Source organism: Micropterus salmoides, unplaced genomic scaffold, assembly GCF_014851395.1.
Source record: "Micropterus salmoides isolate LMB-PRFRI ecotype aquatic unplaced genomic scaffold, ASM1485139v1 Ms_hic_scaffold_22, whole genome shotgun sequence".
Classification (NCBI taxonomy): domain Eukaryota; kingdom Metazoa; phylum Chordata; class Actinopteri; order Centrarchiformes; family Centrarchidae; genus Micropterus; species Micropterus salmoides.
This window is the reverse complement of record NW_024041373.1, coordinates 24,385,157-24,411,547: the sequence shown is the minus strand read 5'-3', so window position 1 is coordinate 24,411,547 and position 26,391 is coordinate 24,385,157. Positions and strand designations below refer to the sequence as shown.

The 26,391-nt window shown below is 38.4% G+C and overlaps 2 protein-coding genes across 5 annotated transcripts in view; both read right to left on the bottom strand.

Moving 5' to 3' along the window:
• peli1b (pellino E3 ubiquitin protein ligase 1b) overlaps positions 1-642 on the bottom strand; it is a 47,382-nt gene extending 46,740 nt beyond the window's left edge. For both annotated transcript variants that reach the window (XR_005447209.1, XM_038737123.1), the window contains exon 1: positions 239-642. The gene's annotated coding sequence lies outside the window, so the exon portion shown is untranslated. The remainder of the gene's footprint in view (positions 1-238) is intronic.
• A 10,440-nt stretch (positions 643-11,082) lies between these two features.
• Positions 11,083-26,391, bottom strand: part of abch1 (ATP-binding cassette, sub-family H, member 1) — a 39,947-nt gene continuing 24,638 nt past the window's right edge. For all 3 annotated transcript variants that reach the window (XM_038737108.1, XM_038737109.1, XM_038737110.1), the window contains 9 exons: positions 23,953-24,023; positions 23,516-23,565; positions 23,050-23,106; positions 22,786-22,856; positions 22,420-22,508; positions 21,251-21,354; positions 18,234-18,393; positions 16,126-16,230; positions 11,083-15,056 (listed from right to left, as the gene is read on the bottom strand). In XM_038737108.1, the coding sequence (XP_038593036.1) occupies positions 14,950-15,056; positions 16,126-16,230; positions 18,234-18,393; positions 21,251-21,354; positions 22,420-22,508; positions 22,786-22,856; positions 23,050-23,106; positions 23,516-23,565; positions 23,953-24,023 (814 nt within the window). In that variant the 3' untranslated portion in view covers positions 11,083-14,949. The remainder of the gene's footprint in view (positions 15,057-16,125; positions 16,231-18,233; positions 18,394-21,250; positions 21,355-22,419; positions 22,509-22,785; positions 22,857-23,049; positions 23,107-23,515; positions 23,566-23,952; positions 24,024-26,391) is intronic.

Sequence of the window (26,391 nt, the reverse complement as noted above, 5' to 3'; positions counted from 1 at the left end):
CGCAGTAATAATCCTGCGATGACTTAAACAACCAAATGAGGGTACAGTAGCGTTAATAAATGGTCAGTTCACGGTCCCAGAGCCGCTGGCAGGACAAAGCAGGTGACGGTTTATTAACAAGAGACACTGAATAGGCTGGCTAGCGCTGAATTAGCCTCCTAACGGCAGTTTATAGTAACCGTTGGTGCGTTATTATCGATATTAAGCAAAGTCAGGTGGCTTGTGAACATGTACTCACTGCGATATGAATGATGAACTCCTTTTATTGTCTTCGGTGTGGCTGACTGGGCTGCTAGCTTCTCCACCAGCTGCTGCCTGCCTGGCTTTTCCCCCAACTTGCTGATGCTAGCAAGCAAGCTAACGCTCCACCGGCATAAAAAAATTAAAAATCGTCTTAATTTCTCCCTTTTTTTTTAGGCAAAAAAAATAAAGAAAAGTAAACCCGCTCCGTTACCACGTAAAAACAAAACAAAAAAAAAATAGCCCTGGGAGCTTGTGTTATTTGTTCTCCTGTTCCCGGAGTTATGACTTACAAACGCTCACCGTGACACAAAATACGGTGTTTTATTTTAAATGACAGGCTCTCCGCGATGCGCCGTCCTTTGTTGTGAGCATCTCAACGTAAACACAGAGCGGATCTGTTCTGCCCGTGCTGTGGCTGAGAGAGAGCGTACGCTGGAGGAGGAGACAGACGTCACCGCGAAGCATTCTGGGACGTGTAGTTTACTCGTTACTAGCTAATACAGGTATTTTTCACATTAGTATTCAGGTAAAGGAAAATAACCAGTGGTGGAGTGTAGCTAAGTGCATTTACTCAATTACTGTACTTAAATACAAATGTGAGGTACTTGTAGGCTACTTTAATTTTCTTCTCATGATACTTTATACTTCTACTACTTATTAGCATAGACTGTATATAAAAAGCTTATTGGAGACAAATATTGTAGGCTACTGTTTTACTTACCTACTACAATTTGACCGATAATAATAATAATAATAATAATAATAATAATAATAATAAAAGGCCAATAATAATAATAATACATTTTATTTCTATAGCACTTTTCTTAAGAATGTTACAAATTGTTTTACAAAAATAAATAATACCAGACAAGGCAGATAAAACAATAATAAGGCCAAAGAACATGAGCAAAGAGTAAGTATATACAATATTTTCTCAAAGTTTTAGTTACTAGTTACTTTACTTTGCAAAACATATGAGTGTCTTATAAAATATGATGTTTTGTTTCTATCTATCTATCTAAAACAATTAGTCAATTACTCAATTAGTCGATTCCCAACAATTTTGACAATTGTTTTATTTTTTTTATAACCAAAAACCATTCATGGTTCCAGCTTTACAAATGTTTGAGGATTTGATGAGTTTCCTTTTAATTATGTTAATCATTTCAAAGTATTTCTAATAATTTTGAGGTTTGGACTGTTGATTGGACAAAAAAAGCATTGTGAAGGTGTCACTTTATGCTCTGAGTAATTGTGACAGCATTTCTAACTATTTTAAGAATTTTTACAAACCAAACAATTAATCGATTAATCACTAACATAATGGTTGTAGTAAAAGGTAGGCCTACATTATGTGTTTCTGAAATGAAAGTGGATTAGAAGAAGCCTTGGAAAGAATAAAAATAAATATTCAGGGAAAGTGGAAGTACTTGAATAAATGTACTTAGTTACCTTCCACTACTGCTGTTGTATAGTACTTTGTTCAACAGTTAACTAAGTAGCTGATCAAATCTGTAGTATTCTGTGGTTCTACAAAGTAAATGTAGTAATACTTCACTGTAATAATACTAAAAAAATAAGTAAAGTAAAGTAAAGTAAAAATATTCACTTGTTCCCTATGTATTATGATGGACTCTATCTCCATCAGAAGTATATTTGTTTGCTGTTCACTGTGGATTAGTTGACACTCTATCAATGCTTATTGTACATTTTTGAATAACTTAATTTGCAAAGTAACTTAACTAAAAAGTACAATTTCCCCAGTAGAGTAAATAAAGATAAGAAATAATAAAACTATAAAGTCTCTCAAAACTTATTTAAAAGGTCATAGCCTCAAATTTTAAGGTAGCAGTCCACCTCTGGGTGAAATCAATGATCACATCTGTCAACCAAGAAGTGTTTTGATTTGACGTGCAGCAGACGGCAACAGGAAGTCACCTTGAACACCAGTGAGACTTTCAGTAGGTCTGCTGCTCCATTGCCTCCACATTGAACTTTGACGTGAATCTGTGATATTCAGGCTCCATAGACACACCTGACTCCTTCTCCCCAGTATGCCCTTTCACGCTCACTTTTATCCAAAACACCTGACATACCATGAGTGCTTACATTTTCAGCCTGGGTGTGTTGCTGCAACCTCCATCTTTATCTTCATCTGCAGAATGCTGCATGCCTTCTTTCTGCTGTGAATATGCGGGTGTGTGAAATTATTATTTAGTTTGTTTTGGAAACCACTTTTATATTTTTGAAGGCGATGTCAGAAAGTTTATGTTTCTTATTGCAGATTTCAGCAACTGAGCAGTAAGGAGAGAAATTGGAGGTAGTTTTCTGGACTGCTTGTGTGTCTGTATAAATGATAAAACTAGAAGACTGCATATCAACATGACTCAATCCTCTAAATTTGCTATTTTAGTAAAATGGGTCGTGTAATCTGCATCAAGATACAGATTTGCATCAAAATCACATGAAAAACAGTAATGTCACTGAGTTTTTTTGTCAAATTATCCAGTTGAGAAATTCTTGTAAATTACCTTGAGCCACACCTGGATCCAGATTCAAACCAAGAACTAATCACATGTTCTTGACCTGTGGCCCTAATGTTCCAACCAAATGTCATTGAAATTCTAGTTTCTAGCCTTGAGCGTAGTAGAAACAATAAAAAGACTCACCACAAATCACTATAGCTAGTCAAACAAACAAAACATGTAATAAACCACAGAAACCCCTTTTTCTATAAGAAAAACTGCCCTGTGGAGCTCCTGGTAACCTGGTGGTTAAGGCGGATATACTGTATAATCATCTTGTCTTTCGTTTGCCATTATAGCCAGGAACCTTTGTTGCATGTTTTCTGTCTCTCACACTGTCCAATAAAATACACCAAACCAAAAAGGACCAGTGACTATGACATATATTCAAATTACTGCATCAGTAATGCATTCAGTAATTTGATATACTGTTCCAAGGCAATATCTAGTTCATCATATCATATCATCATCATTATCATATTAGATAACTTCATTTGCATAGGGGAAACTAGTTTGGTAGCCCATGCAGAGTGAGTCAGACAGGTCACAGCACAATGAAAGACATTCTGTCACAACAGCAGTAACAGTAACACACACATGTATTTCAAGATGACATTTGTGTAGCACAGAAACCCAAATAGCTAAAAACAAAACAATGTATAAAAAAACAGTTGATTCATTAATAAACCAAGAGCTTGCCATAGTTAATGCACTACATAACATGAACAATAAAACAAGTAATTAACATAAATTGAAACCTTAAAAATAAAACAATGAATAGGAAACAAAATCTTAAAATCGCCGTCAAAAAGTACAACACAGTGTCGTTCTTATAAAATGACCTTTCTCTTCCAAAGAAAGATTTGAATCTGTCCCAGATGTGGCCAACATCATTGCAATACAGCTCCAGCTGTGTGTAAGAGTATTCACCAGAAGACGTGTGTGTGTGTGTGTGTGTGTGTGTGTGTGTGTGTGTGTGTGTGTGAGAGTGTGAGAGTGTGTAGTGTGTGTGTGTACTTGCTTTGAGTGGCAGACTTGTCCTTCAATGTGAGAATGTGTGGAAAAATCAGGTGAGGCCAAGAACACATTAAACTGAATTTAACACACACGCATACACATATATGCACACAGAAACAGACTATTTTTATACTGCTGAGATGCTGTAAAACACACACTTACGTTTGCTAATAAAATACATGCCTGCTGCTTTACTGAACACCAGAATTGAGTAGTGGGCGTTGCAGGTTGAAGTGTTTTCCAACGAGCTGCAGACACTGAAAGAAAACTCTGCCTTTAGGACTTTGCCTTAAGAAACCATGTGTGCCTGTACATAACCCCCCCCCCCACACACACACACACACACACATGCACATAAATCCATGCACACGCCTTACATAATCATTGCCCGCATTTTAATCTGTGTTTGAACCCTCCTGTTTACGTTGCTACGGTTACAACACCAACACCTCTCCTGGACGTTTCCAGGGTTGGAAGCAGCAGACACACCTTCCTTTGATTCCACGGGTGAAGGCTTTGCAGCCAGTTCACTTTGCTCCTGATGGATGTTTTGACAAGTGCTTCTCTATCCAAGAGCCAACGGGCTGCACTTCTGTCTAAAGCATCAGGAAATGATGAAAAATATAGAGAGACACACACACACAGTGCGTGTGGTTTGATTACAAGCCTCAGGTACACGGTGGATCCTGCCAGTACTTGTGTTTTCACACTGTGCGAATCCTTGCCGGAGTGCAAACCCAGTTATTCTGTGAAGTTAAGGGAATATTATCTTTAGCAGGTTGATTTAACTTCCACCTCTACAGTACTTCTTATAAGCACATACCTAAATAAAGTGCTATAAGAAGACATGAAAACAGAAAATAATAAAATACAACATAAAGCTGTAGGAGATGACAACAAATAATTTGATTTGAATGAATATAATATTTTTTATAACAACATGTTCACAGTTTTACATGTTTTTTCCCCATGTGCACCTGATGTTTATGACCCTGGGTGGTTCGGATGATTAACGACACCTGCCATCATAGAGCTTGTCAGCCTATTGGTGTGCATGTTGTAGAAATATGGATGTGTTGTCCATTTTTCAAACATTCTGACCTGATGATCGAAACGTTTCATTATTAAACTTTGTGGCAGGGCGTTACCTTTTCTGTTTAAATTTACACCAGATAAATTTGCACCATGCTTTATGTCATGAACTTTTTTGATTTATTTGAAGTGTTTATAATGAACATAATAAGAATTTTGGATTTTCTTATTTTCTCAGTTTCAGTTATAATAAACTATTGTTCAAGGCGCTGAATAGAAAATTGTTAAAACAAGAATTGGTAAAGAAAGATACATTATGACAAATGTAATTAGCACAATAACACAAGTGGGGGAATTTTCAAATGACATTCAACCAAGTTTTAAAAAGTGAATTGTAAACTATTTAGGATTTTGTGCCATACTAGAGTGCAAAGCAATCTCAAGCACCTGAAGAGAAGTGTAGCTGCATCCCGCTGAAGAAGTCTACAATGAAACTAAATAAAATCGTTAAAATATTTAAATTGTAACCATATATGTAGAAATATAGTCTCTTGACAAGCTTCTGTCGGCAGAGAATAAAAAACAAGTTTTTGATTTTCATGTGTCTTAGCTGCAGCAGAGTTTCTTCCCAAAAATACCATACCATAATAGGATTCCATCAGTTTTAACATTTATAGTCCAAGCTTTTGGCAAGCAGTCTAGATCTAATTTCACTAAGTGAACAGGTAATTGCAGGAGGTGGTTCTGCTACTGAATGTTTTGACAGAGACTGAACTGTGACCTCAGGTTTTTGAGACAGTTTGTTCAACAACTAGACCAAGTCCAACTGCTCAAAAACAGACAGTTCTCAAGCTCTAAAATGCTGCTATTTTGAAAGAAATGGAGATCAAAATAGCTCATATTCTCATTCTTTTCAACAGTTGATGTTATTTTGGCATCGCTCTCCTCTCTCACAGCTACATAAACAGATCTGTTTTTGTCCTGACTTACTTAACTTGATACATTTCCTTAATATGATGCAAGTGCCCTAAATTTCTGCTCCCATCCCATGTGACGCTGACGTTGGACAAAGTGTGTGGGATTGCACTGAGGGCAGACTGCTCTCAGCGAGCATTTTATCCTTTGCTGTTGTTGTGCGATAAGACCAAAACATAGCAACAGCTGGGCTGCGTTCTGCCGCACAAGGGAGTCAGGACGGCTGCACGTAGAAGTCTTTGCTGGTGTGACAGGATTATGTGATAGAAACATGCTGTGCTCATGTGTAGCCAAATATTAAATAACACTACCGTAACGTGTTTGAGGGGCCGAGTGGAGCGCTGTTGTCTTGCTTCCATGGTAACAGTAACCATGTGCAGGATAATGTTTACTGAATGTTTAGCATATCACAAAGCAGCCACATTGGGCGACTGGACCTGATTAATCAAGTGTGTGTGTGTGTGTGTGTGTGTGTGTGCGCTGGCACTGCAAGACTGAGCACATTTTTAACTGACAGACATTGTTTTTGTGTGTGTGTGTGTTTATGTGTGTGTGTCCTACATACAGTAGTTGACTGACAACCTAAAGCCAGTTGCTCATATTGTGAATGGATGTACTGAGGGACTGCACTGCTTAGCTTTGCTACGTTTCCCCACTGAAATACCAAGTATTATAACTTTACAGCAACATTTCCGTGTGTGAGTGTCGAAGTTTTAAAGTTTTGTATTATGTGATATTTACATATGTAGCAGCATACTAAACTACTAATATATACTACTAAATACTACTACTAATACTACTAATATATACAACTAAATGCTTGTCGTAGGGGAGGTAGGCTATCCTTTTGAGAGACAATTGTTTACCTTTTAGTGACATTTCGTTCTTACTAGTAAATGTGCCATTGTGGTTTATCTGTCTTGATTGTTTTTTTTTTTCATTCTGTTTTTATCACCAATGAATATACTAGGCCTACACGTAAGCGCATTTTAATGTTGTAGTTTGTCAATGTGAAGCAGGTATTAGATAATTTGTATACTACTATAGTAGTATAGTACTGCATTATACTATATAAGCGTATCATAGGTATTTCTTTTAAGTGAAAAGTAACTAGTAACTGAAAGTATCAAATAAATGTAATGAAATGAAATGGAGTGGAAGTACAAAATTGCAAAGAATTGAAACACAAGTAAAGTACAAGTATGTCAAAATAAGTACAGTACTTGAGTAAAGGTACTTAGTTACATTCAACCAATGTCCACATATTGTTTTGTAGTAAACAAAACAGAAGCAAACTCCTCGCACGGTAACAGCAGTTCAAAATACCAGCACCTGCCTGCTCGCATCATACTTAATCATACGCAAGCTACAACTGAGATTTGGTAAGGCTGGATGCATCTTAGTAAACTGGTTTGAACAGTGTGAGAAGATAAACATGCCATGACAAGAAACTACTGTTTACGTTTCTCCATCTCGCATCAGTTGTTGGTTAGGCAGTAGAGCTAAAAAAGCTACTGCCATTAAAAGTAATTTAAACTGTGCTTTTGCAAAATTAGACAATGGAAAATTTTATATACAAAACGGTGCCTTATTTTCTGTTGTGGTCTATCTCAACAACTGTTGGATGGATCAACATGAAATTGTGTACAGACATTCATGGTGCCCAGAGGATGAATCCTACCAACACATTCTCACTCCCAACTCATAAGGACGCTTGGTCAAGACACCGTGGCGTCACTTTTTAATGCCCTGGGTTCTCCCTTTAGCATAATTTTTGGACTTGTAGAGCTCTGCAGTCAATTTAGAAGCAATACATATGCTTTCAACACTTTCAAAATATATACTTTAACAATAAAAGTAGCGGACAACGTTGTGAAACGTCACATGGTTTATCGTTGTGATGTTGCAATTTTGTTAGGTTTAGGCAACAAAAGTACTTGGTTAGGTCAAGGTTTGGGTTAAAATAACTACATTACTTATGTGACTTAACTTACGTAAATTGTAACGTTACTTGACAAGCTTATGTAGCTTCACTAAAAACAATCAATGTTGACTTTTTGTTTCACACAGGAAACAAACACCAATCATCTTGGTGAAAGTCTGGCCCACACATCCATCCACCATCTACTAGATGTACCAAATTTCGTAAACATTCATGGTTCCCAGAAGATGTATCCTAATGACTTTTCCTCTACCACCACCTTAAGGTTCACATTTGTTTAAAGCGAAATGTCTCAACAAGTATTTGATGGATTGCCATTTGGTACACACATTCATGCTGAACTGACCCTTCGCTAAGCCACGCCCCCCTTTAGTTACTGTTGCAAAGTCCGACAAACTGTCGGAGCTGTTATATTTTTCTCACAGCACTGCCACTATCTATTACTGCACTCCCCTGAGAAATATTGACAAATTTGTTGGAAAAAGCGATTTCAGAAAGAGGCAGACAGTTTTGCAGTTGCATTATACATTTGAAGGTTGTTTTCAGGCTGCCAAACTGACTCAAACGGACATGAAAAGATAGAAAAAGATAGAAGCTAAAGCCTACCCATCACACAGTACAAGTAAACCACCGCATTGAGACAAATACAGCGATATTAAGGATCAGCACTGTTCAGAAGAAAGCTAGAAAACGACTCCTTTCGCATTACCCCCCAAACTGATGACATTCCCATCACCCTTGACCTTACTTTGTGTTTATTATTGGTAATGTTAGAATGCAAACAAGCTAAATTGGAACATGATAAACAGACTGCTAGACTGCTGGTCTTGTTGTAGGACATGTATTAAGCTGTGAGCACAAGAAACAAATCAGAAAACATAAAAAAAATGTTTTAAATAGAGCTCAACATTGTACCCTAAAACCTCTAGTGCAGTCCTGCCTTTTACCATTTTTGTATTTTTGTATCCATGATGCTGTCCATGTACAATGTGGCTATATGGTAAAACATCCTTGTAATCTGATTTACTTTGTTACTAGCAAACTTAACAAATTCAAATTACATCCCTCATGTAATTCAAACAAATAGAAATGTGCACACCAACAGTCACCATCAGCATCCTCTACAGCATGGTGATAAGGACATTTTAGCTGCGGCATCCTGCTGGTTACCCAGAGATCAAACATCATCAGCTGGACCTTCAGGGAGCTGTCTCCTGTATGATGATAGTGATGTAGTGGTAAACTGAAAAAAGTGGGTGAGCTATAATTGACTGCAGCCGAGGAGTGCCACAAAGCAGATACAGTGGCATCCGCTGTGGCCAGGAGGTAACAGAAGAAGTGCTGGAATTAGACCAGGTGCTGGTAAAAATTCTGAGACAGTCTTGTTTAATATGGGCAAGGAAAGCGAATGAACCAGCGTCTCTTTGTCTTTGAGCAAAGCATTTAGTGCAAAGATGACGAAATGTGACTTTTTGTTATTGTAGATCCGCATCAACCATATTGTAACCACTGTAATACTTTACACTACACTTGACTGTTTTTTACAGTTACTCATCGATAGTATGCATACTGTATGTTCCTCTGACACTTCAAGTTCCCTGTGTAGGATTAATAATGAATAGTTCATCTTTTCCTAGTTTTTAGGTTTGTACCGAAAATCATCCATGTTGCTTCTTTTCTCTTAGTCCTTAATTCTGGTATTTGAAAGAAGGCATTTCCTCTTTCAACACATGTTGTTCCCTCTAATGTCTGTCCAGTGCACAAAACAACTCTATCTACTATCAGAGGAAATGTTAAGCATTTAGATCCATTTGGTCCGGGTCTGTTGATGAAATCATACCCTTTATTGCCATATCACAATATATATTAGTCTTCTTGCTGAGCCACTTTGTTAGATGGGGAAGCAGTTCATTTGAAGCCAGGTTTGATTCTGAGCTCAGGGCTCAACTACAGCATGTTTTCAAGAGCAATAAAGAATGGAAAAGTGTGTAAATATAGTCATAAGACATGCTTCAAAATGATTAGAGAAAATGTAAACCAGATGTAGTCAGCCATAAATTGTGTTTAACTCAAAATCATTCTGTATTTCTCCTTTAATTAAAGTTGGAAAAAACATTGCAACATCTGGATCAGTTTCATCAGTTACCTAAAATGCTTCTTTACCATGTTTGATTAATCATCTTGCTTTTTGACGCCAGTAATCGCAATTTAATGAAGCATTTTGGACTTTCTGTCCGTATCGAGTTGCATATATGGTGATTCAGTTGCAGGAACATACAGTATAGGCCTACGAGACTTTGGGTGTCATTGCATATAATAACAGAGTCATTGACATAATTAGGTAGGGTGTCGTCACTAAGCTCACCAACCACTGTAATTGGGTGTGAATAGTTAACCACACTGTCTTTTCACACGGGGGCCATTTTAATAGCAGCCTGTCACTAAGGCCATTATCTATTTTCCAGTGGTTGCATTATGAGGTGTACTATGGCCTTGTTGAAACGTTAGACTCTGAGCAGCATGGCAATGGTTAACACACAGAAGAAAGTTGCTTGGGGATTCACACAACTGTAACTGTACTAACATGGGCCCAAGGACACACATGTAGGTTTCAAACAAATACCCAGAGGTGATGCGGAAGAGCTGGGAAATAGGTTGTTTCAGGTCAGATGACTCCAGGAAGCATAACCACGCTGAACTACTGAGTTTCCAGCAAACCTAAACTATTTTAGGAACCAGAAATGGTGAAAGTCCAAGCAAAAGAAAAACATTTGACAAAAACAATCTCTGTTGTCATGGATATGTTGTTGTCATGTCCACATTGTCTTAAATTAATGGCTTAAATTGGCCAAATAAATGTTATGTAAAAGTCTTTATTTGTACTGCAAAATGTTCATTTCAATTTATTTAACCTCAAAACCTTTGGCTTGCAACATTTTTTTTTTTTTTACTTTAATAAATTAAGTTTTGTTCCAGTTGGATAGTATTTGATCTCAAAACAATTTTTGATGAAATATCCTTTGATTGCAGTGCCAAAGGTTTGCTATTTGACTCACAATTTCACCGCCATACAAGTGCACATTATACACACACACACACACACAAGTTCAAACAGTCAACCGGTTGGGGTGAAAATCTACATTTCTACTGAAGGCAGCGGGGTTATCCTTATCACTATGGTAACACGCAACACAGTGATACAAGCGGGCATGATGTCATTGAATAAATCAGTCATCCATGGCCTGCGGGTGTTTTTGTAACCACAGGAATTGTGGGGGATTTTTTGCTTTTGGTGTTGAGTAAAATCTGGCACAACTCTGAAATGCATACAATGACACAAAGGGAGGATTTAATAAACAATATTTTATTGTTTTTTTTTTAAATACATGAATAAAACCTCATCGAAGCTTATCTGCCATCACAGTGCATACATGTCACAACACAGGAGTGTAAATGTTTTACATGCCCTTTGGGGAGAGACAGCGGAGGTAGTTTGGAGTTAAATTCCTGGCAACACGGTATGTTTACATGAACTGCAATGTTTAAATATTAACCAGATAAAGTCAAATATCTGCATAAGAAGTGTCTAAATATACAGCTCTGATTACTTCAATCCAAATTAAGCCATAGTTTCCTTTTTATTGCTTAATTTATGGCAATTTTAGACTTGTATTCACTTTAAAGCCCCAAACATCCATAGGTATTATTTATTAAGACTCAAACATTGTATGGCTGTGGTTTGATCAGTTTTGATTGCTTTTATTGCCTGGGCACTGTCAAACAACAAAACAACTGGCATTAGATTTCCATCCAGATCTTGCCAAATGTCTGACTGGTGCAAAGAAATATGTGACATCACCCAACCACCTCAAACCACAGACAAAACAACATAGACATAAATCACACAGAGAGGGCATCCTCGGTCAGCATTATGGGGGGCAATACAGGAGTGGAATAGTTCAATAAGAACCCATGTAATCAGCATATTTGAAATAGTGTCTTCAGTAGAATAATTGCAGTTCATGTAAATCTTGTGCTTCTTACATGAGGAGTTTTGCTCCAAGATGCTTGCTTTTACATAATGGTTAGCTGGTTTTGCAGGTAGATTTTCAACTGGGGCACAGGTATTTTAATACTAATATTAAACATAAAGGTATTCCTCGAAAATGGATATAGAGCACTTAACAACAATCACCATATGAAAATCTTACACAGATTCTCACAATACTCACACTATTACCGAATAATGTCCATACTTTCGCGTAAGCTGTATGAACAGGCGATTGTCCACTATTTTAAACATATTTATTACAGGTACATTACTGTGTGATGGGAGTCGAGTGAGGCACAGAGGTAATCCAACCATGATGTGGGATTCATCTTCAGCTTTCTGTCAAAGTATGAATATAAACAGAGGTACAGCATGTATCCTCACAGTTTGGCAAAATACAGTTGAGTCCATTTAGGAGGAGGTGGAGAGCTGTTTCTGTAAGAGCAAAGAGGCTACCAAACACGAACACAAAGTCCCTTAAAATGTGCAAGAGGAAATGTGTATGTACAACAGAGCAACATGAGCAACAGCAGATTTACAGTGCAGGGAACTCTCTCCTACAGATCCCACATCTAACACACAGCATACTGTACATCCATCTTTACCATTAGACCCTGACATAATCCAGTAGAAAGCAATCAGAGGGATTTAAAATCATTTAGATTGATTAATTATTTATCCTGTTAAAGAACACATAAATTCTTCATTACATTAATATAACTGGCATTACCAGCACTGCAACACGTACTGTAGCATCATGGCTTCAACACATGCTGGTATATATGTTTATTCATACAGCTGAACTGGGTAAAACATCTGCTATTAAAGATATTCTGATTTATTAGGCATGTGCTCAGATGAATGTAAACATTTCTAAGTCTTTATGAGATTGGCACAACATGTGATGGTAGACTGAGACAATAGGCAGTGGTTTTGTTTGGGAAATTTGTTCGCTTTCTTGCTGAGAAGATTGATACCGCTCTTGCGTCTATGTGGTAAAAATGAAGCTCTCTTGTGAAATTTAGATTTCAAACAACAACAACTTTGTATTGACAGGAAATCATCATTCTTGCAGGGTGGTACACAGAGAACCTACAGTTCAACGTCAACAAAACCAAGGTGACGCTTGTTTTTTTAGGAAAAAGTAGGTGAAGACACACCTACATCAGTGGAGCTGACGTGGAACAGGTGAACAGTCAGGTTCCCAGGAATCAACATCACAGAGAACCCGACATGGTCATTTCACATCTCCACAGCTCATAAACGGCTGTATTTCTTAAGGAAAATCCCCGTGCCAAGTTCTTGTTGATTTTGTTACCTTTGGACAGATCCAGGCTAGCCGTTTCCCCCTGTTTCCAGTCTTTACGCTAAACTAAGCTAAGCTAAGAGGCAGCTGGCTGTAGCTTCATATTTAGCAAACAGACATGAGAGTGGTACTTCTCTTCTCATCTAACTCTGTATATATGTGTACTTTGCAAAATGTGGAACTACATGTGGTCAATTCAGAGAGTTCATTTATTTAGAGATTAATCTTTACTGTCCTCATAGAGATGAATAAAATGCAAAGAAATTAACTGCGTATCATTTATTATTAACAGAATATATTTTCCTAATAATTTGGTTACTTCTTTCCAATCCTTCTATCCACTATTTACGTATAATGTAGCTTCATGTTTGTATTTTAAAAAATCACTTAAAACTGGAAAATTCCCATTTATTTAAAGATTAGTCCTTCTGTTTTAACAACAAAATAATGTTATTGAGTTTTATCTTTAAAAAATATTATGTAGCCTTCCTCAAAACTTGATTATTCGTAGGAAGGAATATCAAACTATCTCTTATTTGCTTCCCATTGACTGTGCTCTACACTGACTGTGACTCAAATCTACAATCCAACTCCATGGCATTTCAGATTTTACAGTTATTCCTCATTTTTCTTCCCTTTTGCATCACAGTAAAGACACCTCATCCAAAAGGCAATCCAAATCAGCATTACTCCTGTGTGCTTTTATTATGTTAATGTGGGTGGAAGAGTAATAAACAAAGTATAAAGTATGAGCAGTTGACACACCTGACCTGTGAGAAGAATCTATCCAACAGAATCCACTCTGTCCAGCACAGTGGGGCGTAATAAAAGAGAAATTATGCAGTACCAACACTTTCTAATCACTGACATGTTTTTCTCCCACAGGGGATTCAGGCACAAAACACAAGTTATGGAGGACCCCATCAACCTGAACTGAAAATGACGTCAACACACATCTAGACGAAACTTTGGAGCTGATCAGCTGATAATGCACCAAGATGAGATGTGGTTACCACTTCCTGTCACACACAAGACAGAACGTAAAACTACTGTTGCTGCGGGAAGCCTGAATGGGTGAGAATTTCCTGAACAAAATGAAGCAATCAGCACTTTAAAACCTATTCCGGGTTCCCACGACATGCATCAACAATCTTCTCTGCTTGTAAAGCAACCACAAAAAACATTTTCACATTGTCTTGTTGTGCTGACTCCTTTTCTGACAATTTTATAATGTTAAAGTTGACATAATGAAAAATATAAGGTAGACAAAAAATACTGTATGGACAAAAAAAATATTGCCCTACAGTTATAGTCAGTATATTCACAAACAAATCTCACTATTAGCATTAAGACCAGGGCAAACTAAACAAACAAAAAAGACCCTGAGTTGGTACATGGACCATTCTGGGGGTGAAAAGTTTCAGCAAGCTGCACATACAAGTGAAAGTCTAAGACTACACACTATCCTCATTTTATTATTTCACAGATATTGTCATATTGTGCATGTGCATATTCTCTCTTGTGTACTTCTATGTGCAGCCTTTTGAAATTTCACTCGTGCTTGAACAGGCCAAAACAACTGTTGCAGGATCAGGCAGCTGGTTGGTTGGTGTGTGTGTGTGTGTGTGTGTGTGTGTGTGTGTGTGTGTGTGTGTGTGTGTGCGCTGTATGTGGGACAGATAATTTAGAGGGCAGAGACTGATGTAACAACTTAATCAGTTCATTAAACCAGTGTTTGCCTCCCGCCCCTTTGCTGCCCCACTGCATGCACAGACAGGAGGCCCCCCAGGTGAGTCGTTGGCTCCTGGGCTTCACCTGATGGCGCTGTCCACACACTGAAGGAGGTTCTGTGCGGTTATCACGTCCTCAGCTTTAAGATGACTGTGGCCAGGATGAGGAAGAAAGTGTTCCAGCCCAGAGTGACAGCAAAGCCTCGCCACACCATCATCCGAGACAGACCCCAACCTGTTGCAAAGATGCATGTTTATATTCACTATATAATACAGGAGTCCAAAGGTGGACACATTGTATGTCGGGAGTCAGCCCAGTGGGTTTTGTCTGTGCTACTTGCAGCGTGTTCGTGTATTTGGTTATGTTTTCTGTATTTGGAGCTTGTTTTCTAAACACTACGCACGTGTTGTCAAATTGATGAAGATGTATTCTTAATTTGCATGTGCTTTCTTTAACAGTTGCCTATTGGTGCTCGCCAAATGTTAAACACTAACGTCTAAACACAAGCATCTGTACAAGAACTTTGGCAAGAAAAAAATACAGTGTTAAAGAAACACACATTTACATTTTGGAATAGGTTAGCATAGCTATTCATAGAGACTGGAAACAATGGGAAACAGCTAGCCTGGTTTCGTCCAAAGGTGAAAAACAGGACCTATCAGCACCTCTAGAGCAAAAACCAACAATGTTCTAGTAACCCAGCTAATGTCTCACACATAATGTTCTTATAATCTGGATACAAGCTTATCCAGGCTGTAGTGAATGCATACATGAAGCAAAACATGAATATAACACCACGGTCTGGACCGGGACGCTATGGGTTCAAGTGAATCCAATTAGTGAATGTGACAGGATGCAGTTCCCAAGAAAGAAAAATAAGCTACAGTTCATCCCCCAAATTGATTTCTGACACTGTCAACTCCTGCCTGTGCCTCTTCTTCCACTGCACCTCCACGATAAGGTTTTTAAACGGGAAATGTCTCCTCTGACTTCCTGTGCTTGGCGTGTATGGTATCGTGTAACATGAGAGAGAGAGCTCGGGCTGTCGTCGGATCTTACTGTTGCAGAGACGATAAGGTCAAGAGAAGAAGAAAGCTTGGGAGGCAGAGCGAAACCACTATACCTTACATTCCAGGAAGCTGACGTACACAGGATCCAGAGCTGATTAATGATTTAGACGACTGGCTATGTAACAATCTGAGCCGTATGCATGCATCTGACCCTAACACACTCTGACTACACACCAGACGAGCTACAGCAGCTTGTAACATTATGAAACTGATGAGTGTAACACATACATTACCTCTGTACATGATACAGCGAAGGGCTTCTGAGGCGTAGGTCTGAGGAAGAGCCATGCTGATGTAGCGGAGAGGATACGGGATACACTCCACAGGCCAGATGATACCTACAGTCCAGGACAGAGGGGATACTGTGTAAGACGTCATTTACACCTGCTGTTAAAATACGGCGTGTATCTCGATGCTCTGTTCTAAAAATGATCCCCCCAAAGCATTTAAACCATCTTTGGTTTCTCTTGTTTTCATCCTGTTGTGATGTTTCACTTGGACTATCAAAAGCAGCCGAGGAAGTGGCTGCAGAAAAAAATAAGATATGGAGAATCAAAGTTCAATCTTGAAAAAACACTGCCTGGAAACAGCAAGTTCAAGTAAGTTTATTGTGATTCATCCACATACCAAATATAGACCCTAATAACAAGGTCACAACAAACAACTTACAAGACAAGACACTATACAACACAGGGAAAGGTAAGACAGGTCTAGCTTGGAGTCTTTAGCTGACCCCACAAATGTTCACGGATCTTCCAGCTCTAGTTATGTATCCCATGTAACTGTCCTTGTTAGGATGACGGTAGTTAGACTGATAAGGTAGAGACAGTAGCTCAGGCGTCAGGCTAGCAGATATTGGTGTTTTCTGGGAATCTTAAAAGGTTGAGTCTTACAAGAATGTTTACAAGAACTTACTGGCTCCACAGATTAGAGTATGGATAGTAATAGATTCCACTATGATATAGTTCAGTGGTTTTCAAAGTGTGAGGCGGGCCTCCCAAGGGGGGCTCCAAACAGTTTAAGGGGAGGTTCAGTGAAAGGAAGTGAAAGGAGATCACATAGAATAGCCTACATGCGTGAGAGTTCAGAGATACAGTCATTTTTGCTAACGGTTTTCCCCCCATCAGAGTCAGAAACTAATAAATGTATCTGTATCTGTACTATTAATAGCAACATCAGAAGTAGTGATGGTAATAATAATAGCACCAAAAAGTCTTTCAGTAGCTGGTCTGGAGGATTCAAACATACCAGGAGTCTGCTTGGTTTCCATGGAGTGTTCAAGATACAGATGTTCAAATATCCATTTTTTTCCCGACAACTTAAAGGACTTTTAACCTCTCTAAACAGACACCAGCACATGAATGCTGAATCTGTAGGCAAGGGACAAGATTTTTTTTTCGGAAGCCATTTGTAGTCCGACTAGTATTGACCAATGGTTATTAATCTCAGAAGTATAGACTGACAACTGGGCAAATGTCACTTGATACAATCGAAGTACTTCGATCCGTTCCTTAAACCTGCAGTGCAGAATTTTTGTCTCCACCCTCTGACAGTGACAGTAATTACACAACACTGTTGAATCGTGCTTGTGACGTACAGTCTCTACCCCACTGAGTTGCCTCTGTGACTATGGTCACAGAGGCCGCAGAATGCCGCCACAGACACGAAATTTCAAAAGTCTAGTTTACTGCAAACAGAGAGATTTACCTGGCAGAACTCGTTTGGCAAGGGCTTGAATTTACCAGACTCTTCATGTATCTGTAAAAATCCCACACTCAAGGATTTAAAACCCAAGTATTGTCAACTAAATTTACTTAGAGTATTTTAAGTACTTGCAGAAAACCGGCATGTTGGGACTGATATACATACATTTAGATTCCTTTTATTAAACTTTGCTCTCTTTGAAAGTTTTATCTCTTTGGGCCACGAACACTGTGAAAAGTTTATGGGGAGAATCTCTTTTTGTTGGAATTGTGGCAGACTAGCAACCTCTTTGTGGAAACTAACAAAGAGAATCACGAATCATATCATTTGATAATATTCAGTTAACAAACCCGACCCCCTGCAGCACTCTTTATTCCCTTCACTAAATTGTTAAAGTAGGATTAAATCCAAAAGTCCTCCTGAATCCTGTAAAGTTTTGAACCCAAATAAATATTTGTCTACACTACCTACACACATAGTCTATAATTAACTTTCCTGGTTAAAGAATGGTCCAGCAATGAGACACCTACTGTGGATTTTACACAGATAACTTTCAGAGAGAAGACGCTACCTGAGCTGCAGTTTAATGATCAAACTCTACACTGGTTACCACCGACACACACACACAAAGTCTTACCGCTGATGATGAGGTTGGGGTAGAAGATGCCCAGGGCGGCCTGGTTGGCACTTTGCTCATCGTCGATTGCGGCTGAGATGACGAGGCCAAACGAGATGCCAGTGATGCCCTGCAGCACGATCAGAATTATGACCAGCACCAAGGAGCCTTCATTAGGTATCTGCAGAGAGAGAGAGAAAGAGAGAGAGAGAGAGAGAGAGAGAGAGAGAGAGAGAGAGAGAGAGAGAGAGAGAGAGACTATTTTTACATGCTCAAAATATCAATGACCATAAATACTAAACATTTTTATAGTATTACAACCAACATTTAAAATATTCTACAGAGCCTACATCCTACTTTTTATTTAATTGTTCTCCAACTGTTTTTCATCATTGTGAAACCATAACAAAACAAATGTTGAGGATGACTAATTTTTACTTCTGCCACAGAGGGCAATCATTGTCTGAGTTCCACTTCCCACATTAATTTATGCTGTTTACAAGTTCATTATTAGAAGGTAGTTCAGCTCAATTTATGTTAAAATACCCTTTGCTCCCAGCAGTCTTTCGAATGGACACAATGTTAAACCAAACTGGATATTAAAAAGCAGGTTTTAGAGTAGGGACATATTTTTCACAGTGAAACTTTTACTTACACCATTACTAAGAATCTTTTATGATTTGTGTCTATCTACAGGCACAATCAGCACATGTCATTTACTCAGTAACATCATTAACTAACCTGTGTTTGCCACGTAAGTACACTACTGACTGGTCGGGTCCCAGTTAGATAGCCTGAAGCCACAGATTTCATGTTTTGCTCTCTGGGGAAGGGGAAGTTCTTTTTATTTTATTATCTGACAAAGTCAGAATTTGCTCAAAATGCGCTGCACCAGCTTATGGCATGGTGCCACAAGTTTAGTTTAATTTGGTGCTCGCACTTTTTGCATGGTTGATTGGAAAGTGACACATGACTGCTCTCATCTATTGTACCATAAGTCTGTTAACAGGTGTTGGGGAGTAAGGCTGCTGCATATGTGAAAAATGTAGTACAAAGCCTTTAGTGTCTTTAGTCTGCCTTAAGTGATGTCACTTGAGTCAGCGCCAGTTGGAGGAGGAGACTACAACTTTGAAAATGGAAAAAAAAATCTTGGAGTCTAGTGTTAGAAAGAAGTGAGTTTACCAGACCTCTCTATCCCACTCCTCATTACTGCTCGAGGCTAGCGGCTTGAGGCTACATTAGCTGCTACTGGCATAACAAACCCGAATCTCCGACTGAACCATTAGTGGGCACTTTGCATTGTGGGTAATGTAGGCGCCAGATTTTAACAAGGAAGAAAAATGGAACATAACAGACAATATATTTGGTTCTGCTGCATCGAATTTGATGCCTTTTTAAAAACTGTCCACCGTCAGTCCAACACTGAATTATAGTGTGAGTGTAATGGTAAATCAGCAGGGTGCTCTTTAAAGGAACATGAAAACAGATGAGAAGCTAAGATCAAGGGAAATGGAGAAAGAGATAAAGGGAACGAGGGGGAGACCTATAGAGACAGAATCACTCTGATCTTCTACACTGATCTTCAGCCAAAAACACTACAAGACATGAAAAGAAAAGTCACTGCTGCTGATTAAGTTTGGTTGTAAATCACACAGAGAGAGAGAGAGAGAGAGAGAGAGAGAGAGAGTGTAAACAGAGCAGAGGTGCTGCGCAAGACGTGAAACTATTTAAAACTATTTAAAAAAGAAAAGGTCTGCAAGTCTCAGAAGATTCAAGGTGATTACTCTTAAACTTGAGTCGAATCCGCAGACATCTGTAGGACTGAGTCTCCTGTGTGTGTGTGTGTGCGCGCACTTGTCCTCAGTGTGTTAAGACACTATCCGTCTCCCCTGACAACGTGCAAAAATAGACCTGCACCGAGAGGCCACATGACTGCTCGGTTGCCACAGCAATCAAGGGCTGTTATCGTGGCAAACCCACAGTGATCCCTGGATACGGCCAACGCTGGGAGTGATTTATGCAGCGGTGGTCTCTTTGGACTTCAGCACCTTAATTAACACACACATGAACGCTCACACACACACACACACACATTGACATACAGGGACGACAGCACACACCCATAAAATCCTGTGCCTGCCTGGACTCAACACACACACACACACACACAAATGATATCAATCCTCTCTTGCCTTCTCTCTGTATTGATTTCATACACATGACTATTGAAAATCAATGAGGAACAAAAGCCATATGTTCCCACTGGTTGGTTGTTCTCACAATAACCCTAACGCTGCTGACCTTCAGAGTCTCCCACAAGATGATTTACACCATATTTCTTCTCCTGTACACATGTCGCATGAACATTTTACCGAAAACAACTGAACACAATCTTGGAAAATAAAAGGTCTGTTTGCTGGTTAAAATGAATTCTTAACATAAATATGGCTCCAGTGTACTGCAGGTAACGTCAGAATTTTGACGAGGTAGTAAAAATGCTAATGAGCAAGGTAATTTGTGACACATTAAACTTCAACGAGTCAAACTCTCCACAAACCAAATCATATTAGGAATGCAGTGACCTTTTAGGGGCTCTTGGCTCTTTTAATGAGCCTCCCAGTCTCAGAAAACGGCTTAAACAGCAACTTTGGTAGTTAAATAGTACAGGAAATATAATCACGTGTCTACATCAAGACTTCAAATTAACACGTAACTGGTCTCAATAATGTTTAAACAGGATCGACACTGAGGTCTGTTTTCCCCAACAGGTATTGGCATTACAATGAAGAGCAAATGTTTAGGGAAACAAACAGGTAGGTAAATGGGTACCTATGTGTCTGTGATAAAAAACATTGAAACAGTCAGCTATGTTTATATAATCAAACATTTCTTTAGGACTTTATTTCTATCGAGAAATACTGCAGATCTTATGTTTGCTGCTGCAAATACCACTTTCCCGATCAATAAAGTCTCGTCTTATCTGAAGAGTATGTGTGTTTGTGCTTGTCTGTTTTATTGCCTGCGTCATGTGGACGAACCTTGAAGACGAGCAATATGAAGAGGAGCAGCAGGAGGATCTGAACGCTGATGACAAAAAGCTGAGAGAAGAGGTGAGCCAACATCGTCTCCAGAGAGCTCACACCTGGTGGAGAGACAAAGACACACATAGAGAGAGAAAGAGAGAGAGAAAAACAATGCATTATTATTCAGTTATAAGCTCTGTGCAAATGCTTTTAAGATACCCGAAGAAAATCATCAATAACCCAGGTTCATTCAGTCTCTTCTTAATCTAAATAGCTACAACAAAGCAAAACAGTTTTTTTATAATTACAAAATTTGCAGCTTCCTATTAAGTTATTAATCACGTAAAGCTATAAAATCAATAATTCATAATGAGTAAAAAAAAAAAAAAAAAACTCCCTCAGTGAAGTCTGCTTGCTGGTAAACATCTTCACATCCTGCTCTGATCATTTTACCCCACCTACTGGTCTAATCTTAAACTACATGTGAACTGCATGTTGATTAGATTCAGTTTAAAATAAAGTCTATCACAAACGCTTCATTGCCTACACAAGGATTTTAATTAATCTACAGATTTAGGGCAAATATTTTATGCATTATCTCCCCCAAAAGGTCCAAACAAACTACCCAATCAACCAGAACAGTGTTATAGATATGCACTTTTCGAGGATGTCTGACAATTTTTTTTAAGTAAAAATCAATAACTGCACAGTATGTTTGCTGCATGTGTCTATTTGAATATGAAATTCTATCCCTTTTATCAAGCTAAAATCTACAAAAGTATTTATTTCTACCGTTAATAACTAAAACCATCTTATTTGGAGGCATTTTAAGGAAAAAAAGATCATGTCTCAGATTCACTAGCCACACTACTGTATCATGTTTCATATGTTTGGGTTTTTTTGGTCTTCCAGTGAACTCTTTGCCTCCCCCCGTTGCTGTCCATAACACACAGGTTGAACAAGTTTCCTCCAATAAATATTAAGGCATGCTTTAACTTGGGAGTGCACATGAATATTACATCTATAGCAAGGAGCAACAACACATTTACAGGAGTCATTGGGAGCAAACAGACAGATCCTGTTATTGTTTTTCCTGTTTTGCAGTGAACGGAAGAGTTGTCTCTCTGACCGAGTTGCAGCTTTTGAGTTTGTGTGGCACGGCGGGAGCAGTGTGAACTTCTCACCTGCGACCCAGCACCTGTCCAAAAGCCCCTCCTTCCTCTCCAGGACAAAGGAGAGAGCAGTCAGACCCACAGCCAGGTAGAAGGTGATACTGGAGGGCCAGAGAGGACGAGGAAGAGGAGGAAGAGAAGAAACTGGAGGTTAAACGGCTGTCTTCCTAGAAAGGGTTGATGGTTCAATCCCCGACCATGACACCACTAATCATATATAACACTCTTTACCATAAGCAACATGTGTTTTAATACAATCTTAAAAACAAACTGCAAATAAATAAACAAGGACAGTGAAAAGTCAATAACTTCTCTTATTCTGGTAGCTACTGTATTGATCGATAGCAGCTGTCTGACCACATACCACAGCACACTGACCTGAGTACAGCTCCAGGTGTCACAAATGTTGTGAAGTCTGTGTTTTGGCTGCCATAGATCGGCTTTTCAAACTGCAAGACGACAGCAACACAAAGGATTTAAATGAACTTGTTCTGCAGCAGAAACAGGCAAACACATACAGATATATGTATTGTTGTCAACTTGTTTAAGTAGTGTCTTTTTTTAAGATAGCAATACAAACATTTCTCTGTTGTTGTTATACTCCTTCTTTATTGTTTTATTCTTCCATAAGCTGTTATTTACCTTTATTGGCAGGTCGACCAGGTACGACATACTTTTCAACTTACTCTCCACAAAAGCCTGTGAATGGAAGGACAGAGTAACAACATTTATCAATTTCAAAAATATTTATAGTAAGGATGTTGCCAGGCAGATAGTAACGTTTACTGTATTAAGGCTTGGCAATAATTCAGTACTATTTTTTATCAACTTTTAACCTAATCATGATGTCATTTCAAAACTGTAACTAAAAAGCAACAAAATGTGTTATTGAAGCTTATGTTTGGTCTTGTGTAATGTGTAATAGTAGAAACCACTTAGGGGCCTTGAGGATCACTATATACTATTGATATCGGAACCATAATGCTACCCCAAAACAAGACGTGTTTGTTTTTCTGGACTTGCTGTTTGTATCCCTCAGACAACGTCTGAATATTTGCACATGGCTCTAGTCGACAAAACAAACAGCAGAAAACACATTTATTTATACCTGAAAGGCCTCATGTAGTTTCTTCTTCAGCATAACAGCAATTTGTTGATCTAGACAAAACATAAACAGCAAACAACTTCAGCTTTGCAGATTCACAGGAGATCCTAACTGTGTTTAATGTGTTATGTTAATGTATATATTGTGTATATTTTGTTATATTTTTGGGATATTTAAGTTCATTTACAGTAGCCTACATGTTAATCATCACAATTTAATATACATATAAGGCAGATTTGAAGAATTTAATTCCAAAGCAATGTATAAGGAAAGTTTTTACAAAACCCCTGCTAGAATATTACTTAAGTTATAAACTTCTTTAAATTGCACTAAGGAGTTTATTGCCATGTTTTGTAATGGCAGTTATTCAATACAATTGTAGTGAAATTGACCCATTTCAGCAAAAAGACCACAAACTATCAGAAGGGTTTGCATCTTACTTGTCAGGTCCAGCCAGACGTGCACTGATCCCCCATCAACCACTTCTCTAGAAACATGTCGCTCCATCATCCTGTAAAATCAGGGACATAATCTGAGTTTGCTAGTCTATTTAACATTCAGCGACAATCAATACAACTGGAATTCAAATGTTGAAACACAAACGAAAATAATATTGGAAAAAGATGCTGAAGATACAGAGTTTATAAGACAGATCACAGTAGATTTATGTGGTGATAAAAGGGCAAAATATACCACTTATGAAGGTTTTCCACTAAAAATATGAATATTCTTAATTGAAAACATACAACCTTCTATAGGTAAAATGCACAAACAGTTCAGGTTTTGTGTTTTGATCTACAGCATGTCTCAAATATTCCTCAAAGGGTGGGGATGAGAAATAACTCAGTAAGTTTTTCTAAGCATGTAGGATAACCAAGAAAGTGGCAGCTCTTAAAACTCTTTTTATTTTGCATTCATTCGTGACAGCATGACCTCCAAGCTAATTAGTTTACAAAGCTATGTGACTACAGGCTGGTCTCACTAATCTAAATAAAACTTGGAAGGTTAGCTGGGCTCATTATTTCTCTGACACAAACAAAGCAATGCCCGTGGCCCTGTTGAGACATTGAGTATATTATAATGTATGCAATTTAGGAAATGTAACCTTGTTTAGGAGCCAGGCCTTGAGTTTCTTCCTGCTTCAGTGGACATGGATTTTAATTGGCTTGCTCGCCGTATTTGTAACAAACCCTTTAAATATATTTGCAATAACCTCCATGTCCTGTTCCAGTGTTTGTGTTTGTAGGAAGTCTAGAATATTTCCATCTGTACAACAGCTCTGCAGGGCTCCAACTAATAATTTCATTATCGACTAATCTTCTAATTATCTGCCCCAAAGTGATGTCCTCACATTGCTGTTTGTCTTCGAGCAGCAGTCTTAAATTCAAAGTTTATAATCATAATAACTCCTTACCCATCATGCCTTGTCCACCCAATGATTAACAGATAATAAACAGAAAATAAAAAAAACTTTATGAATTCACATCTACTTTAAGTAAGCGACACACACACACACACACACCCGACCCTCCACGTGATGTAAAAGAAAACGTGATCCATCTGACCAGGCCACCTTCTTCCATTCACAATTTGGCCCTTGTCAAAGTCGCTCACATCCTTACACCCATTTTTCCTGCTTGCTGCCCAATATATCCCACCCACCGACTGGTGCCACGGTAATGAAATATTCAGTGTTTTTCACTTCACCTGTGAGAGGTCATAATGTTATGGCTGATCCGTGTAACTCTTAATCATTTTCACATGACCACGAGTAAAAATACACCTTTTGTTTTCCGTCACATGAATCAGTAAGAATGAGCTATGCTGTGACCTGCCCAGGTGTGTTAGGGACAGGAAGGACCAGACCGTCTACCCAGGCATCTCACACACACACACACAGAAATACACACAGTGTACACAGAACTTCAATTCACACCTAAAACAGAAACTCATGCCCTTCACCCTCCAGGATTAACTCATCGACTCACAGATAAAAATCCTGAGGTGTGAGTTTTTTTTCGTTGCGTGTGCTTACTCTACCTGTGTCAAAGACAGCTGAAATAACAGAGAGTGAAAGTAAAAAAGTGTTCTTCATCTGCATTTCAGGAAATTCTAAATAATTCAAGTTCCTCATTTTTCTCTTCAGTCAACTTTCAGAAAGCCTGAAGCCCCATGATAAAATCCTTCACTTGTTCACCCAAGTTTAAAGTTCTTTTATGCTTGTAGGAAAAATAAGGGTAACACTTTATCTTGACCACCTCTATTTAGCATTTTCTATCTCAATATACTGTAGTAGCAGATTTAACGGCATTTTTAATATGTTTCCTTGTGTGTAAGTTGGTCTCTGCTCTGCAGCTGGTCTGCTTTTGCATGCGTCACTACAAATTCCTTTGATGTACAAAAACACATTCCTCTGTATTCAGCATTGCATTGCAATGCAAACATCATACGCACCAGACTGTGCTATGACATGTATAGACAGAAACTGAGTGAACTGAATGAGGAAGGATATGCAAGTCCAGGAACAAAACTAATAGTGTTTGTTAAATGACACCAGGGGGGAGAGCAGAAGGAACAGAGACATATAGTAAAAGGTCACTGTCAAGTAACAAACATCAGACTATAGCTCCTCCTCCTGTGACCACAAACACGCTGAAACTTAAGAAAACACACGCAAATAGACTAGCAAGCACTAGCAAATTAAATAAAAAACATCTTCACCAATGTGAAACCATATGTGCAAAATTTTAAAAAAGTAAGACAATTGGTGAAGATATTTTCTTAATTTGCTTGTCTTTTGTCTATTTGCATGTGTTTTCCTAAGTTGCAATATTGTTTGGCATTTACTGATTAATTATTTGATGATCATGATTAATGAT